Raw genomic sequence first — 19,099 nt, 5'->3', positions numbered from 1 at the left:
CTTGGGGGTACTCTGGCAGTAGGCACCTGGCTGCAGGCCTGATGGAGCTGTCTGCCTGTGTGTTGAGAGTGGAGCTTGGCCAGTGGCTAGTGAGGTTGGCATCTGGAAACCGTCGTCACTCAGCTCTGTGCTCGTTGCGTCACAGGCCCTTCTCTCCATGCCTGAAGATGGTGGCTGCACTGTGTGCAGGCCTCCACCTGTCAGCAGACACTCCTCAGCCTCTCTGCGTGCCAAACTGTCCCACTCCCAACCTTCTTCCCCCAAATCTGCTCCTTCCCCGTCCCATCTTTCCAGTTGCTCAGGCAAAAACAAAACGAAGCAACCCTCTCTCACCTCACTCACATCCAGCTGTTGGCATGTTGTGTTGTCCATGTCCTCCTAAAGTACGTCCAGCATTTGGCCATGTCTCCCCATTGCTCTGTCCCCTTCCCTTCCTGAGCCATGAGATACAGAATTGCCCTGACTGTTCCCTCTGTTACCCCCTGCCTTAGTCTATTCCCAGATCAGCCATGGCTGCAGATCCCACCCCACCCCTGCCCTGTGTACTCCCCATGAGGTCAGTCTACACTTAGCACCCTCTTTCTGCCACCTCCTCTCGCTCACTCCCTTCTTTGGGCTCTGGAAAAAGCATCCCACGTGGTCAACTTTTTAGAGCATCAGCTCTATCATTTCTCCTAAGCACATTTCTAAGCTTCACTTCCCTCACGCTTGAAACAGGAGTATTACTAGTAGTGTTCCTGCTGCTTGTTAGTAACAGTGTAGTATAAATAGCATTTCCTAGTACGGAAAGTATTAATGATAATGCCTCAGGGTTCTGGCTCTATGACTTGTACTTATTTACTCTCTCTCTCTCTTTTTTTTTTAATCAAGAAACATTTACCTGGCCTGTGCCAGGGGTATTGGTCTCTTGAGTCCTGTTTAAAAATGTTGGTTCCTGCCACAGCATGATTCACCCTTTTGGAGCTGTTTTAGAATAGATTTTCCACCTGAGGTCCTCAGACCAGTTGGAAGGTGACATTTTACTAAAATAAAGCATCTTTTGGTAGAAGCAATTGAAATCTGCATCTGACCCAAAGCCCTGTGTCAGCATTCTACCTGGGACTTGGTAGCCCCATCATCCTGGGATTGGTCTGTGCTTGTGAAGCCTAGTGTGGCTGGAAAATGATCTTCCTGGGCCTGAGGAAGACCTGGGCTGCATCTTGTCCAGTCGCCACCCGTCCAGCCGGGATGTGTTTGGAGAGTGAGAGGGAGGGACTGAGGCCACCTGGGTTCCAGCCCTGCTCCCTATTTAGCAGCCTTGCAGCCCTGGGGGCTGCATCTTTACAGTGGGCATGCTGCTGACGGGATCTGCCCCTGCAGGCAGCAGCCAGCACAGGATCCTGCCTCAATAAGAGGGGGCTGCTCTGTGGGCCAGAAGTTCCTCGGCCGGCCTGTGGTGGAACTTACGCTGCCATCCCTTCGTTCTTCCCTCACTTGCCAGGAGTTTTGAAGCAGATCCTAATTTGCCAGTTGGGGTAATACAAACTCTTCGTCTGCTCTTTAGAAAGGGTTCTAATGCACCCCCTTGCTGCTTTTTGCAGAAATTGTTGGTCGTGCTTCATTCCTAGGTCATACTTTATTCTTTGAGGCTGGTTTCTTCTTGACAACTTTTTTTTTTTGCTGTCCCTGCAGCTGCGCCTGCAGGGCGGTGGCTGCCAGCCCTGATGTTCTTGGGGCATTGCTCCTTCCTGTTGAGAGGAGGGAGGAGCTGCTCCTTACCAGCACCTGCCCTCCCTAGGAGCAGTTGCCTGGCGGCACCAGGGATTGGTCAGTGGCAGGTCCCATGTGGACACTAGGGCAACCGCCTTCCTGTAGAGGAGGCTCCACCCAAGGAGGGGGAGGTCAGAGCCTGAGGCATCGTCCCCCATGGCTGGCCCCGCCTCTTCCAGCTGTGCTTGTCCTTCCTGTGGTGGGGGAGGGGTGCAGCAGGCCTCCCCCCCACCCCCCCCCCCCCCCCCGGCCTGCCAGAGGCACAGGGCGTGCCCTGGGTTGGCAGATTTCCAGCCCCTCAGCTTCCGAGCGAGCTGCCCTTATACTGCACACAGAGCACAAGCAAGCAGTCTCCCAGGTCCTCTGCTGGGGACCCTGACCAGAACCAGGGCCCTGCAAGGGCCCTGTACCCTACAGTGGTCCCTGGGACTGGAGGGAATGGCCCCATGGGTGTGAGGCTCTACTCTAGCCCCAGGAACCACATGTCGTACCGGTGATGATGAAGTGAGGTCACTTGGGCACCAGCTTGATGATCTGGTGACCTGATGCACAGTGACCTCGTCGGTCTCCCCCTTTTCTGGGCAGTTGGGAAGAAGGACTTTATGCCAAGTTAGGGGTTTGAGTGAGCTTCATAAATTGGAGCCTGGGGCTTACAGGGCTGGAGACTGTGGTGGGGGTGGGGGCCCTGCCAGGCTGGAGCAGCGGCCAAGTGGGGAAGCATGGTGGAGGGGATTCTGTGCAGAATTGAGGGGTGCAGTGTTGCGAAGTGGGGATTCATTCTCCTTGTTTATCTTGGGTCCCCTTCCCACAGTGGGTACCAGGCCATACTGGGAGCTCCTCCATTAGGGGTAGAATTACCTCTGACTCCAGTGGGGGCCCTCCTTGCCTGAGCTCCTGGTCTCCCCTCATCTTTTACCCAAGTAGCCTCCTCCCCAGTCCTGCTGTCCAGTGTGGTTGCCGAAAGTACTCCCCATCTAATACCCCAGACATTCAAGAAGCTCCTGTTATTCAGGCAGGGCCCCAAGGAAAAGTGACCCATCCCTCCCACAATGAGGAAATGGAGGGGAGGGTGACTGACACTCAGGGCAGTGACTTGTCTGCAGCTCATGGCGAGACAAAACAGACAGACTCAGTGAGCAGGCTGACAGCATCTGTGGTGAAGGCATGTTGAAGGAAGACCGAAATTAGAACTTTAGGCTAAGAGGGACAAGAAAGCATCCCTCACTTCGCTCGGACAGTGAGGAGACCTCCACACAGGGAGGTAGAGGAGAGACTGGGAAGATCTGGGTGAGAACAGAGGGATGAGTTGGTACAGGGTGGGCGGCAGGCATAGGCTGGGACGCCAGGGAGGCTTGGAGGCAGACAGAGGCCAGGTTGATGCCCTTGAGCTTCAGAGTTCCCAAGCCCTGCCTGGAGTGGGGAGCACCCCGGCAGTGACATGGCTATAGGGAAACCTGCTCAGTTCACTCCTTTTGTACTGCCTGTAGGAGCAGATGTCTGAGTGCCCAGACTGGACCACGCTGGCTTTACACGTGTCAGACGGCCGCTGTGCCTCCCGTGCCAGCGGCATGAAGCAGCTGTCACTTTCCTTCCTTTTCAGTCTCCGTCCAAGGCAGGGCCCTGCACTGTTGCTCATTTGTGGAATCAGCTCCTTTAAGGAGGTTGCAAGTGAGTCTGCTCAGGAGTGTGTCTCAGATGTGATGATGTGGCCCCTTCATTGCCCTGTGCTCCCTCTAGTCTCCCAGAAGGTGGGCTTTGGGACTGGGTTTGCCTGGCAGTACCTGGGACAGGCCTCCCAGGATGTTTGCTGCAGAGGAAACTGAGGTGCTGGCGTCCCTGCCTGCTTGGACAAAGACAGAGCTGGGAGAGCTTCAGTGTAGGCAAGCTGCAGGTGTTAATTGGGATTCGCTGAAGTGTTTGTATAGTGTGCTCCTCCCCGGGCCCCATGTTAGTGGATGTGGGTGCTGACTGTTTTATGGAGAATTGGTACTTCGAGAATTGAGGAGTCTGGCAGCCAGATTCTTTTTTTGTCCTCTAGTGAACTCTCGCATCACTTTTTAGACCCTGATTGTCCAAGTCTGGTTTCCTGTGTCCTGCCCTGTTGGGACATCAAGGCTGGGCCCCTTTAAAGCGGCCCCTTTAAGAGCGAGTGCTCGAGTCCCAGACTTGGTTGTGGAATGCCAGCAGTCTCCCTGCAGACAGACATCACTGCGGTCTTCCCTCCTGTCTCTGTGAGGGTTAACAACACTTCAGCTTGTTGTCTGGAACCGGTTCAGACTGGTTTTCTGGAAAGTGCTTTGTCTCTCAGACTGAATCCTGGGAAGGGTCATGTGGAGCCCAGTGATGTCATGGGATCAAAAACTGACTCAGCTGTTCTTTCTTTTCTTCCTTCTTTAAATCAAAATTTGTGTATGCTGCAGGTACAGGGTGCCGGCACGGTGATGGGCCAGGCCTCAGCCCAGTTAAAGTTCACCTTGTTGGCATTGGAAGGGTTAAATGTGACCCCCCACTCCTCACCCCCCTGAGATGAGCAGGGAGTGAAGAGGCCGCCTCTCACTGAAGGGGAGAAGAAGGGTCAACTCGCATCAGCGCAGTGCAGGGCTAAACCCAAGCTGTGATCCTGCTCCTGGGACAGCGTAGTCTCTGCTTCCTGGATTCCAGATACCTCCAATCCAATGTAGGTGCGCAGGATCCTGTAGGCAGGGAGTTCAGATCTATAAAGTTTTCTTCTATTTGCTCTCGAGTCTGGAGTGGAGAGATTTCCTCCTTCTTTCTGATAAACAGCCACTTTTTCCATTATTCGTGTCCAGGTCCCTGCTGGTCTCTGACCCCAGAGGGGTGGCACATAGCTTGGCTTCCCAGATGCTCTGCTGCTCCTGTCCTAGTCTTCCCCAAGGCAGGGAAGAAATGTCCTGGGCACACTTAATGGGCCCTTTGTTTGTTGTACCTACTTCTTCCATTGTCACATGGCGAGGAAAACACCCCATGCTGACACTATGAAAAGTTTCTAAGAAGGTAACAGCTTCATTATGTCAAGTTAAATGTCATGTTTTCTCCTTCCCCTAAAGTTCAGAATGACTGAAGAAGCATGCCGAACACGGAGTCAGAAACGAGCACTTGAACGGGACCCAGCAGAGGACGATGTGGAGAGCAAGAAAATAAAAATGGAGAGAGGAGTGTTGGCTTCAGATTTAAACGCTGACGGAGATATAAGAGTGACGCCTGAGCCAGGAGCAGGCCCAGCCCAAGGGTTGCTGAGGGGGGCAGAGGCAATGGCTATGGGCAGAGGCGAAGGACAGGTGGGCGATGGGCCCGTGGACATGCGAACCTCACACAGGTGAGCAAGAGGGGACAGGAACCAGGGAGAGTCCTGGGTGGGAGGAGGTAGGGGTGAAGCCTCCCTCCAGGCCTGCTGGAAGCAGCTTTTGGTGGGTTATCATGGAGATGGCTGTGGGATCCAGCCCTGTCACCTTCTCCATCAGTGGCCTCTCCCACCGTCCTAGCCAAGAGACTTCCCTCTTGGGGGCCTGGGGCCTAGACATCAGTAGCATGGGGTGTGGGTCTCACAAGATGGGAGCCTCTGTTGGCTCCTCTGCTTGGCAGCAGATCTTCACTAAAATTGTACTTGCTCTCCAACTCTGTGCTTTTGATTTGTAGGAAAACTTGAATTTTTCATTTGGTCCTGCCTCCCTGCTTTTCAGGTTTGGGGCATGGGAGACCAGGGATGCTTCATGCTGCCTGGGTCACGTGGCTAGGGGCAGAGTCTGGAACCCAGCCCAGGGTACCTCTCACATGCGCCACTGCTCCTCCTAGGCGGTGCATCATGGAAGAGGGGTCCACTCTGTTCAGGTCTTCTGTAAGATGCTCTGTTGGTTCCTCCTTAATCGATACTGATTGCTTCAAGAGTTAACTTTCCCAATCTTCAGCTTTTGTGAAGTTCTTAAGGAAAAAGTTTGAAAGAAATAAGACTCAACGTACCACCCCATTTCTTCACTCAGAAACCTTTCTCCCTGTAAAGAGAAGTTCAGACCTAGGTCCTGCTCCTGCTGTCACTCCTCCCTTCAGAGCTCTGTTGAGAATCAGAATGTTCACACCTAGATGTCCCATGGTGGGTATGTGGGTGTGGCCATGGCCTCCTGAGAAGCCCCACATCCTGTCTGGTCCAGTTCATCCCTATCTCCCTCAACAGCCTCCCCTGCCGACCCTCCTCCACGTCTGTTTGCCCCGGGTAGGGTGAAGGGTAGTAGGTGCAGACCTGGGGAATCTAGGTGCTCCTTGTCATCTTGTGCTGACTGACCCCACAGAGGGACTCCTACTTGTAGTCTTTGTGTTAAATTCATTTTGGGGCCCAGACTGTTGGCATCCTAAGGACTTCAGAGATTATTTGACCTAGCATTTCTTGGCTTTAAAAATTCTTACACCCTCTTGATAAATGGGAAAAATCTAATCCCCTCCTACTGGAAAAGCATCTTAGTCTGGGGGTATGTGCTTTGTGTTCCTGCTACCCAGAAAGGCCTTTCCTTCTGGGTCTGCTTTCTGTCCTTCCTGTTCTAAAACCAGAGATCTCCTTTAAAGTTCTAGAAATAAAACTGTAAATCTGGGTCTGCTTCTCTCCCTCCTTAGCAGTGTCTCAGGTGAGTGAGAAGGACGAGCCCACATTTGTGGGGGTTTACTGGGTCCCTCTTGTCTTCCTAGGCTTCTGGTATACATTTTCTCCTGTAATCACCATGCTCCCCTGCAGGACAGGCCAGTAAGTTGTGAGGAAGAGGTTAAGAGTTGAAGGAGCATAGAATAATTAATGCAAGGGAGCAAGAGAGAAATTAACCTGAGCACACAGAACAGGGGTCCTCCTGCAGGACTAGAGATACCACAGGACATCCATGAAGCAGTGTGAGATTGTGGAAAGAGCCCAGCTTTGGCAGAGTGGGGTAAGAGCCCGGCTTTGCCTGATTGATCTTGGGCAGATGATCTTAGCCGGTGCTTCTTCATTTGTAAAATGGGTGATAATTTCTGCTTTGCATCTCTGGATGACAGATGTATATCCAGAATTAACCCTGGTGCATGATGTGTGGTGAGGGAAAGAAGTGTTGGTAACAGCTACCCTTCAGTCTTAAGCTTCGCTTAAAATAATGATGTCGTGTATGGAGCATGTAGAGCTAGTGTCTCCCTGAGTTCCCACAGAGAACATTTTGTATAGTTTGTTGGATAAGTACAGTTGTGAGTTTTGACAGAATCATAGGATTAAGTCCAGCCTACAGTCATTCTAAAACTGTAATCCTTTCTGGAGTGAGTGGTCACAATTTCTGTGTTAGAAGCAGGCAGTCTTTGGATCCTTGTTGAGAGCGTCTGGCTCGGGACATCCTGTGGGAACCTCCATATAGAGAATTCCATTTAATTGAGGTATAGCATACATAATAAAAAGTACACATGTGCCACTTGATACATTTTCCAAACTGAGCACATCCTTGTAGCTCAAATTAAAAAACAACGTTACTAGCACCCTCATGCCTACTTGCTGTCACTACCCTGCAAGAGTAACCACTTTCTTGACTTTGAAGTTTTTCCTTCCTGTTTTTGTACTTAAAATAATTGAAATTATATAGTCTGTACCCTTTGCTTGCTTTCATTCAATATAATGTTTGTGAAATTTACTCACATTGTTGAGTGCAGGAATAGTGAATTCATTTTCAGTACTATATAGTATTCTGTTTCTAGAATTTATGTTTGGGTCTAAAACTGCCTCATTCTTTCAGGCTGTCGTATTCTTATGACCCCATTTGGGAATATTGGAGATCAGAGGGAGTTTCTGGTGGCTTCTATTATAGAGAATTTCCTTTTTCTTTAAGGAAGTGGCTGGTGAATTTAAATCACCAAGATACAACTTTTTTTTTTTTTAAACTACATTGGGGCTATTTAGAGTATGCAGAGATAGATAAAGGGGTGGGAATGAGTTCTCTCCTTCTCTGTGGTTCCCCTCTCCATCTCTCTTTGGCATTTTTTCTGACTTAGTCTTCCAATGTGTGTGTGTTTTACTTTCAGAATAAGGTTGGAGGACAACTACCAATAGTGATTGAGTGAGGAGAGACTGTCAAACCCTTTTCCTCCCAAAACAGTTATAAAGTAGGACAAAATTGACCCCCAAAAGTCAGCCATTTCAGCACTGTGGTAATCGACCAGAAGCAACAACAGCCTGAGAAGTGTTTGTGCTTAAGAAATGGCTGGATTTTGGATTACAACAATGAGAATCTGTGGTATTTGGCCTGGGGCTCTTCCCATGCTTTCTCCCCAGCTTTGTGGGTACGGAGGTTCTGCCTAGTCAGTGCAGGCTGTAAGGACCAACAGCTTTTCTGCAGGGGTGAGAAGGGACTCATTCAATTTAGAGTGGTCAGCAGTGGCCCTGCCAATGGTCTTGTTAGTTGAAGTGACAGTTTTGGAGATGAGCAAGTGGGGAGGGACAGTGACTTGATTAGCCCAAGGTTGCAGTCATGGTTGGGGCAAGACAGAAAAGCTCTCTGAAGAAAGAGTGGCCAAAAATGTGTTTGAGAAGTTTATCCAAGAAGCTCAACAGACCTCAAGTAGCATAAAGTACCATAAAGAGATCTATACATAGACACATCATATTCCAACTATTGCAAGCCAGAGAAAAGGGGAAAAGCTTGAAAGTAACAAGGGAAAAGTAATTCATCAAATACAGGAGAAGCATTAATATAATTAACAGCTGACTTGTTGCCTGAGACATTCAAATGGAAACCAAAAGGGAACTGAATGACATTCAAAATATTCAAAGAAGAAAACCGTCAACCCAGAATTCTGGATGCATCAGAACTGTCCTTCAGAAGCAAAAGCAAAAGGGCATTTTCAGATAAACTAAAACAGAATTTGTTGCTGGCAGACCTGCAGGTTCTTCAGGCTGAAAGGAAATGACCTGTTGGTAACTTATGTTCACGGGAAGAAATAAAGAGCACTGGAAATGGTAAATATGTGGGCTAATATTAAAAACTTCATCTTTTTCCTCATTTCTTCTTAGTTAAAAAGACATTATATCCTACAAAGCATTAACCATAACACTGGATAGAATTGATAAAAACAACAATTTTAGCTCTCTAGAAATTGACCAAAAGCATACAACAATCTGTAGATGTAATATGTGTGACAACAGTAGTATGAAACAGGAAGAATGAAATGGAGCTATATTGGAGTGAAGTTTCTACATTTTACTGGGGTCAAGTTAGTGTTAATCTGAAGCAGATTGTGATAAATTAATGAAATGCTTATTATAATCCCTAGAACAACTGTTAACAAAATAACTTTTAAAATATAGTTTAAAAAATTAGATGAACAGAAGAGTTTAGTGGTACATTAAAAAATATTTAACACAGAAGTCAATGAGGGACAGAAGAACAAAAATGGATGAAGATATGTAGAAGACAAATATTTGGCAAAATGGCAAATGTAAATCCCATCATATTAATAATTGCATTAAATATGAATGGTCTAAAAACCCTCATCAAAAGGCAGAGATTGTTAGAGCAGATAAAAAAGCAAGATACAGCTTAATTATGTATTATCTATAAGATACTCCTTAGATCCTTAGGTCAAAGAATAGGGAAAGAGAGACTGTAAGTAACCATAAGAAAACTAGAATGACTATTAATATCCAGTAAAATTGACTTTAAGACAAAAAATTCTGAGAGCCAAAGAGGGACATTTTTTAACGGTATGTTAGGAAGATTGGACAGTCACAGGTGTACATTCACCTAACCACAGAATCCCAAAATACCTGAGGCATAAGCTAGTAGGATTGCTAATAGAAACAGACAGTTCATCATTTATATTCACAAATTTCAATACTTCACTCTCAATAATTGGTAGAGAAACTAAACAGAAAATCGGCAAAATTCTGGAAAACTTGAAGAGCACTGTTGACTCATTTGGCTTATGGGAGTCTGTAGAAGACTCCATCTGGTGAAGGCAGAATACATCTCACGTGTGCATGGAACATTCTCCAGGGTGGACCATATGCTTGGCCATAAAACAAATCTCAAGGATGGCTGTAATAAAAAAGACAGTAGTAACAAGTGTTGGTGAGGATGTGGAGACACTGGAACCCTGATTCACTGCTGGTGGGAATGTAAAATGACATCAACAGTTTGGCAGTTTCTTAGGAAGTTAGACATAAACTTTCTCCATGACCCAACAATCTTATCTGAGGAAGGTACTCAAGAGAAATGAAAGCATGTCCACCCAAAGACCAGTACCTGGGTGTCCATAGCAGGATGATTCATAATAAGCAAAAAGTGGAAACAGTCCAGATAGCCATGGATAAACAAAATATGCTGTATCCATGCAGCATATTACTATTCAGCACTAAAAAAAAAGGAACACCAGTTTGTGCTGCAATACAGAAGAACCTCTCGACTCACTACGCTAAGAGGGGAGACACCAGACACAGAGACTACATATTATATACTTTCATCTACAGGGAATGTCCGAAAAAGCAAACTTACAGAGACAGACAGCGATCAAATGGTGGTCTGGGGCAGGAATGGGGGTGGGTAAGAGCAGTGATTAACAGCTCACAGGCACAGTGAATCTTTACGGGGTGATGGAAGTGTTCTAATATTGGATTGTGATGGTTGCACAACTCTAAATTTATTAATAATCATTGAATTATACTCTTACAATGGGTGAATTTTGTGGTATATAAGTTTTACCTCAATATGGATATTAAAAAAAAATGAGGTTAAACTAGTTTAGTTTCCTTTCTGGCATCCGTAAATGTGCTCATGGAAAAACAAAAACCCACAGAGGTGGAAATTGGGCCTGCTGGTCTTAAGGGGCCAACCCAAAGGTCATGAGCACATGCTGCCCTCCCCTGACCCCAAGTTGGGACCATTGGATGGGGCTGGAGCTGGGGCAGGTGGAGGAGGGTGTTTGGGGTTCTCTGTTTTGTTTCTTAGATAAGTAGATTCAACTCTACTTTTGTATAGATGAAGGTCTCTGTCACAAATTGTTCATCTTAAGAAATAATCTGGGCCAAGCACAGGTGAGGACAGCTTTATTTTCCCCTCTTGGGTGGAGGAATGTTTAACTTAGTAAAACATGAGACTCTTCTCCCGAGGTTCTGCACCTGAAAGGTAAGGACTGGGTCTCTTGGTTATGCCGGGCCTGTGTGGGGTGGAAGCTTCATGATTCTCCATCCCCATTTCATGCTTCACTGAAAACGTGTTTGTGTGTGCCTTTTTCTGAGGTGCCAACTCTCCCTGGATTGTCTGTGACAAGTACCTTGCTTGTCCCTAGGGGCAGAAATGATAGGACAGGACCTAACTTAATTATTTTCAGGGATACTGTTTTATGAAAGAACATGCAGAGGTGTTGGGGAGACTCGACTTTAGTGACTCACCAAGGGTGGAAGTCACTGGGCACCTAAGCAGATGATGTCTGTTTCCTTATTTTACCTGGGAGGAAGTAAGGCTGGGGCTCCTGGGGTCTCACAGGCAGGGCAGGGGCAGATTCGGAGGCCCATTTCTGCTTATTAACAGCCTGCCACATGGGCCTTGGTGGATGTGTGGGGCAAGTGTCCTGGTGACTGCCGCTCCCTGGCTTCCACTGGGGTGCATGGCCTTCAGGCAGCTGTGTGTCACCCTCCTCTCTCCCGTTTCCCCCTTTGCATCATGTGTCTCTCTTTCTGTGGGACTGAGCTTCACCTGGACCAAGGATCTGCCCCATGCTGTGGGTGGGAGGGACTCTGATGTGTATTCCATGTGGCCTATTGGATGTAGGCAGTAGCAGTAGCATCTGAGCTGCTAGAGCTGTTGTTTAGTTTTTCTGGTTTTCTGCCTTCTTGCAAGCTTTAACACATTATAAAATGCATCAGAAGCACCCTCTGTTTCCCGGGCCTGCAAAGCAGGGCACCTTTCTTGAAGCTGGAATCCTTGATGACAGAACCACTGCCCCATCTTTTCTTTTGGGACTTTGGTAGTAGGGAGCAACACATCCATATAGGAGCCAGTCACCTCTTCCTCACCCAGGAATCTCAGTGGCTGATCATTTGCTATTAAGACAGGGCTTGGCGACCAGCAGTGGTGAGTGTGGTGTGTGGGGCACATTCTCCACACCCACTTTAACGCCCGGGTTCTCTTCCAAAGCGAAAATGAATCTGAAAGTAACATGATAGTGCTTCCGCCTGTCGTCTGTAATGTGGGGCTGTGTGGATGGCCTTATTCTGTTCTGTGTAGAAATGGAACCCACATGTATGTATGTATGTATGTATGTGCATCACTTAACTTTTTCTAGGTGACTCCACGGGTTATAGGTAGAGTCCTTGTTTGAGTGGACACTCTTTGCAAGCGGCCTGTTGGGAGAGGAAGGATACAGTAATGCTGGGGTTGCATTACCCTGCCAGGAGGTACTGCTGGTGCATGCCTTGTGAACCTCTCCTGCTGCGGTTTTCACACATGCATCCACCTGTGTAATCCAAAGCCTTATTAGGATACGGAGCTTTATCACCCCAGGAAGTTCCCTGGAGCCATCCGTACATTTACTGCCCTCCTGGACTGGGTGTATTCTGCTTTCGACTTATCTTGCCTCTTCTCAGACTTCCTATGAGTGGAATCATGTAGTATGTGCTTGGTGCTTGGTGGGGTCTGCCTTCTCTCACTCCATGTGATTTCAGATTCATCCCTGTTGTGTGTATCAGCATTTTGCTGAGCGACTCCTGCATGGGTATGCAGTTTATCCACTCAACTGTCCTCTGATACCGTGTGGTCTCCAGTTTGGGGCTGCTGTGATCATTTCTGTAGAAGTCTTCACATGACATTGATCATCATTTCTCTCGATAAATAACTAGGAGTCGAACTGCTAGGGTCACAGTGTAGGTGTGTGTTGAGTTGTTTTAAAGAAACTGCCACACCTTCCCCCCAAAATGTCTCGGTTGTTTTATTCTTGCAGGTGTGGAGGTCCGGCCACTTCATCCTTTACAGTTTTAGCCATGGGGTTTCCAGAGAGGTCTGAGTCCGGGTCCTGGCCTGTTTGTGTGACTGTCATCGCCCCCCCCCCCCCCCCGCGCCGACAGAGGATGTGGCCAGCAATGGTGGCAGTGCTGGCTTCCTGCATGGGGGTGGGTAGGGGTCCTCCACAGCTATGTGCAGACCTGAGCCCCCTCCCACCCTGTTCTCTCGACCATGCTCCACTGCAGCTGTGCCTGACCCGCCGGCCAGCTGTCTGCTGGAATGTGCACCCTTGAACGATTTGGGGGAATGTGACACAGCTGTGGGCGTGATGGCTCCGGAAAGGGCTCTGGTTCTTGCACAGCCTCCGTAGGTGTGGTTGTGGCCCTCACCCTGGCTCTCTTAGGTCTTCTCGCCAGGGATTGACCCCCACCCCGCACCCCTGTCACGTGTGAGAAGTTTGGAAGTCCAACAGGCAGAAGCCTGTTCTTTTTGTGTGATCTTCACTTCCCTCAATCGCTCATTGGGGGGCTCTGGCACTCTGTGGGAAGGTCTCTGGAGGCCAGCCCCTCCCCAGCACCTGTTGTGGGCTGGCCTTTTACTTGCTAATACTCTGTCTGCTGCTGGGCAACTTCCAGGAGAGGCCGGGAAGCCTCAGGGAGTGGCTCCATCAGCTCCAGCTAGAAATCCATAGCCTTGCTTGCGTTTCAGCACGTGGGAACTAAGAGGTACGTTCCTTCAGAAATCGGTTCCTCAGTCTGGACTCCCCTGCCTCACTGCTACCCTGCCAAACCTCTAACCCCTCTCCTCTCCTCTCCCCTCTGGGCTCCCGATCCCAGTTCTCTGTCCACCTACCTTTACTCTGGACCATATCTTATACCAGGTTTGTAATAATTGAAATTTGAAGAGTTCACCTGTGCTTCTAAAAATCATTAGATTATTTTGGGGTATCAGAGTGACAGACTCTGGGTGCCCTGTTTCTAACTCTCAGAGTGACTTAGCTCATACCCGGAGCGTGAGCCAGCCTGGTGACTGTCGGTAAGGAGCTCTACAGTTTTGCCACTTCCCCATTGCCTTTATGGCGCCCTCCTCTGACTGTGGAGGGGGTAGTTTCTGGGGGGATAGTGCCAGCTTTCTGGGCATGTTTCTGTATGGCAGTTGTGACAGGAACCAGAGACCACTGTGTACAGTCATTGAGGTAAGTACCTGTAAGTGCTCGTTCGTTTATCAGTCAAGAACTCCTCTTCACACACATGTGAGTTAAGCAGATTTGCAGATTAAGGAGATCATTTCCTTATTTTGAAAATATTTGGTATAATTCTGCAGTTGCAGTTTCTGATACCCTCTCACAGCACGTATTCCTGTTGCTTTGTTTGTCACACGCTGACGGGCTCCTCATCTTGTGACTGGTATCCTGACTGCTCTAGTGGATCATTTAAATGTTCTACCTATGGGGGTGTATGAAGGAGAGTCTCTGACCAGCTGTCTGCCATGGAGCCTAAAACCACTTTTATGTGCATTGCTTTTTATCGTGCAGCCTGTTTCTCTGACTTGATGAGAGCAGGTATACCAGAACTGTAACCAACCTGGGACGTGGGGATGGCTGGCTCAGGGGATGCCATCCTGTCCTTCATGGCCACCTAATCTGGTGAAGAAGCAAGATGAAGGGAGCTCTGTATAGAACAGGTAGAAACAGGAGTGGATGCCTGGCACCTTCCAGGGGCATGTGTGACCCCACGTAGGGTAGGCAGGAGTTTCACCAGGAGAAGAGTATTTTCTCAGTTAGCAGAATGTGCCTTGGAAGAAAAAGAGAGCTGGCCTGGTTGCAAGAGATTTCTGGTTTTTCTCCTCAAGAAGATGGGTATGTGAATTATAATCTGTGGGCCTAAAGGGGGCAGAGGGGCAGCAGCTGGTTAAAAAAAAGAATATGGGTATCTGACAGCTTGATTTCACTCACGCCCCTGTGTAGCCTGGGACATTTTGCCCTACCCTCAGCGCCCACCATCTCCTCTAAAGTGAGGTTGGTCATTCTCAGGTCTCAGAAGCTCCCAGCATGGTCCAGTAAGGTTTGTCACAGTACTGATGGGAAGGAGCCTTGGGACTCAAGGGTGTCTAGGAATGGAGGGAGAGGGGAGCTGGGTTCCCAGTAGCTGATCCAGCTCTGTGGATGCTTCCCCCCAACCCCAAGAGGTGGGGGTGATGTTGGTAAGGAGTATTTGATGTGTGGGAGACATACCAGACGTTACTACGTGTCCCCTTCCTTGGGTCCCAAACCATAAGAGTGCTTATTTTTAGAACTTAAATCTTAAAAATAGTTGTGATGTAATCACATTGAAAAAAGCTTCAGGTCTTAGGGGGGACTGAGACCTGGTGGCATGCAGAATTCCTTAAGGCAGGGCCTTGATAGCTTTAAGAAGCAGCTTTAATGCAGTAGTGCTCTAAAGAGAACAACCAGTCCAGGCACATAACATTTTCTTCCTTCAGGAGGACTTGCGGTATCCGTGGGCAGTGTGGGAAATAGCAGTTGGGTGGCATGTTCTGGGGAGCTCAGGGGTTCACGTCCCTGGAACCATTGGCTTTGCTTGGACTCAGGGCCTGAGAAGGCCCACTGTGGTGGAAGTAGGGCCAGGTTGTTGGGCTGGAAAGAGTGGGTCATGGACCACCCTCTCTAGGGGGGGAGAGTTGATGCTCTGGTCCTGGTTGGAGCTCAGAAGCTTGCTGGATGTCTGCATGTGAGAGCAGAGGTAGACACACTGGAGGAGGGAAGAGTTGCCTTTGCCTGGAGAGTGGCAGTACGGGGTGGGAGTGGGGCATGAAATGCAGGATAGTGTCCTGGTACTGGGGGCCTGGGGTGCCCAACCTGCCTTCACTGGAAGTCTCTGCTTGGCTTCCCTATCTACAGATGCAGGGTGTCTGGACCACCCCGGGAAGTGCCAAGTTCTCTATGAATTGGGTAACTATGGGGCCTGTACAATTGCCCCTTTTAAGGCCACAGAACAGGGTTACCAAATTTTGTTGGCTTATAGCTGAATAGATTTATAGGGAAATTACAGCATATCTGTGGGGTGAGTCTGTTAGATTTTAATACGTCTTGCTTTTCAAAACAACTTTAGCAGCAAGAGAAAGCCACGTGGGTTGTGACATGCCAGGAGGACTCCCATTTGGGAGTCTTCGCTCAGACTGGCATCTGTGATGGAGTTGGGAAACCCTTTGCCGAAAACACTGGTGCAGCCCCTTCTCCATCTCTGGGCCCCAAGGACATTTGGTTGTGTGGGAAATATCTGTTGACATTTACTGTGTTAGAAAATTAGACAATACTTACTTATTTAAAGATGATAGTAATAAATTCATTACTTGTTAGCATGAAGAACTCTTTTAAAATAAAAAATAACTATTTTGCAGATCTCCTTTATACTTGGCTTAATAAGTAGACAGCTGGATTCTCTTATCTGCTTCTGCATTTAGTTTCTTATGGTATGTTGTTAGGGTTGAAGCGTGTGAAGAAAGTCCAACCTCACACCGAGAAGCAGTTGGAGCAGGGAGGAGTGTTTGGTTCGTCTTTTAGGATAATTGTGCGTTTCTTGCTTTAATGTGACACCAAAACACAAAGTGGCCATTCCTAACAGTTAGTTACACTATAGACTCTGAAACCTTGATTATCAGTGACGTTTTTGTTCTTGACTGTGTTAAAGTCCATCCGTCTTTCTTGCACTTTGAACAGAACATTTTTTTAAAAATAAACTTTACATTTTAGGATTGTTTTAGATTTACAGAAAAGTTGCAAAAATTGTTCCTGTACATCCCACCCCAGTCTCCCGGTTGTTAACAGATTACTCTGGAACTTTTGTCACAAGTAGTGACCCAATGGCCCATATGTTACTATTAACCAAAGTCAATACTGTCTGTTCAGATTGTGTTTGAATCTGTGTTCAGACTGTGTTTTTACCTTTTCTATCCCAGGATCCCATGTGGCATTTTGTCATCATTATCTCTTTAGGCTGGGCTGAGATGGTTTCTCGGACTTTTTTGGTTTTGACAGTTTTGAGGAGAACCAATCAAGTTTTGTAGCATGGCCCTCGTGTGGAATTTGTCTGGTATTTTTCTCATGGCTGGACTGGGATTTGGGAGGAGGACCACAGGTGAAGTGCGTTCTCATCACACCATGTCTAAGGCACATGCCATCAGTGTAACTTATGAGTGTGATGTTGACCTTGATCATCTGACTGAGGTAGCATCTGTCGGGTGTCTCCACTGTTGGTTAGTCTCTTCCTCCCTTAGGAAAGAAGTCACTATTTACAGCATACACCTAAGGGATGGGGAGTCACATTCTACCTCCTTGAGGGTGGAACTTCTACACAAATTATTTGGGATTCTTCTGCCTAAATTTGTCTTTTCTCCCCTTGAATGGTCTTTTACTTATGTTTGAGTTTATAGTACCATTGAACATTAGAAAATAGTAGTTTACTGAGTGACAGATCTTTCATATGCTGACACATTTCATTTTTCAGTATCACGAAATCAGATTGGTTAATTATCTGATTGGCTTGGCTCACAAGTTTCCCAAATACTACATTTTGTTTGTTGGAAGCTCAGACATTGTCATTGGTGACAAATATTATCAGTTGTTTTCCTTGAAGGAAAGAGGCTTTGCTTTGACCATTTTGGGGAAAGTGTGTGACAGACAACCAAGTCTGAATGACCACAGCATGTCTGTCAGTCCTCGTTCAAACATTGTCAACGCTCAAACGTGATTTTTTTTTTTCCTGGATGACTGTTCTGCTTTGGTACACAGCAAGAGTGCTTTATCTTGTCACAGAATATTAAAAAGACATGTACATAAGGGTTGAGTTTTAATAAAATCAATAGCTTGTACTTCATCCAGGGCATTGCCTACAGCGTGATGACATTTTGAGTCTTGGCACAGTTCGGTGCAACTATGCCAACCTGATGAAAAAGGCAAATCAGTGTTGCACCAACCAGGCAGAGCCCCTGAAGGGGTCCTGAGGACCACCCTGGGAGGAGCGCAGGCAGGTTAGAAACGGACTGCCCAGTGTGGGCACAGGCAAGGATGCCTGGCAGGGCTCTGAGCTCACGTCTCAGGCAGGACAGTGGTTAATGGCCTGCTGGGGTCAAGCTGTGGGAGGAAGAGAAGCCCTCAGCCTGCCACCTTGTCCCCAGAGACCTCAGATTGCAGGGCAGGTGGTAAGATAAATTAATTCAGAGCTAAATTAAAGCAGAAAAGGGGATGGGGACTGCCCTGAGTTGTATATTACGTTCTGCAAGGATAGGAGCGAGATAGGGTCATCATCCGTTGACTAGCTGCACTTTCTATGCTTTTTGTAGTTCACAACATCCTCTCAAGGTCAGCAGTGTCCCATTCTGCAGATGAAGAAACTGAGGCTCTTTGAGGTTTGGTGACTGGGTCAGGTCCCCGCAGCCACAGAGGAGTGCCTATCCCCAGCCCGCCACCCCATGGTCCTCGTGGCTGACTTGGAGGGATTCTCCCAGCTGTTTTGCTCAGAGCATCTGGAGCAGGTCTGGTGGGGCGTGGGGACACCTGAATCATGCTGGGAGGACATCCCCTGGGATTTGCCAGGGGCTGGTGGAGAAGGATCCAGCAGTGCAGAACATATTTAGGAGGGAACAAGAAACTTCCAGGAATTGAGCACTTTCCATTTATCATAAGAGTTTGTGGTCTTTGCAAGCTAGAAAGCGGTAGTATTTGTTTCTCATGGGTGGTTTCATCCACACACAGGTGACTTTTCTCTTGCTGTGAGTTGGTGAGGAAGCTGGCAACCCAGGAGGTGTGTTTGGGTTCATCTGATGTAGGGAATTGCCCTGCTCTGCAGAGTGCTCCTGAGCTCCTCCCTGGAGGAAGGTTGGTCTCGCATGTGGTTACGGTGACAGAGGACGGAGGGGATGCTAGTGTTGGTACTGTGATTGGCAGTTGGGGTCCCCCACTCCTTCACTTACCAGGCCTGGGCCCTTTGGAAGCTGGATTCCCGAGTACTGAAACTCCACCTAACTTCTTCAAGCAGGCAGCGGCCCACATGTAGCAAGAGTTGTTTCCCAGTCGAATCCGAGGACCACATCCATGTCCTCACACTGTCATCTCTTTTATCACCTCAGGGACTTGGCATGCAGATGCTGCTGGCTGTCCAGGATCCTTCAAGTATAAATAAAGCATTTTCCTCTTCAACCTAGCCCCCAAATGGTATTTGATAACCCGAGTTAGAGGCCTCAGAGTTGACAGTTATGTGGAACCCATTCACTCCCTGCGCCTCCTTTTCTAGGATACCATTGAGCCCCCTGCAGGCCATGAGTGCCCAGCTGGTCTGACCAGGATAGAGAGCCAGGACCCAGTGCAGTGTGGTGTGCCAGAGTTGGGCAGACCAGCCAAG

At 48.2% G+C, this 19,099-nt stretch overlaps 1 protein-coding gene across 9 annotated transcripts in view; it reads left to right on the top strand.

Moving 5' to 3' along the window:
* Positions 1-19,099, top strand: part of GATAD2A (GATA zinc finger domain containing 2A) — a 92,528-nt gene that overhangs the window by 51,020 nt on the left and 22,409 nt on the right. For 5 of the 9 annotated variants that reach the window (XM_074350340.1, XM_074350346.1, XM_074350344.1 and 2 more), the window contains exon 3: positions 4,818-5,086. The exons of 2 other annotated variants lie outside the window; for them this stretch is intronic. In XM_074350340.1, the coding sequence (XP_074206441.1) occupies positions 4,824-5,086 (263 nt within the window). In that variant the 5' untranslated portion in view covers positions 4,818-4,823. The remainder of the gene's footprint in view (positions 1-4,817; positions 5,087-19,099) is intronic. 2 more of the 9 variants (XM_074350343.1, XM_074350341.1) reach the window with 1 other exon arrangement.

Source organism: Camelus bactrianus, chromosome 22 (genome assembly GCF_048773025.1).
Source record: "Camelus bactrianus isolate YW-2024 breed Bactrian camel chromosome 22, ASM4877302v1, whole genome shotgun sequence".
Taxonomy (NCBI): domain Eukaryota; kingdom Metazoa; phylum Chordata; class Mammalia; order Artiodactyla; family Camelidae; genus Camelus; species Camelus bactrianus.
Note: the sequence above shows the minus strand (reverse complement) of the source record. Positions and strands in the feature narration are given on the sequence as shown.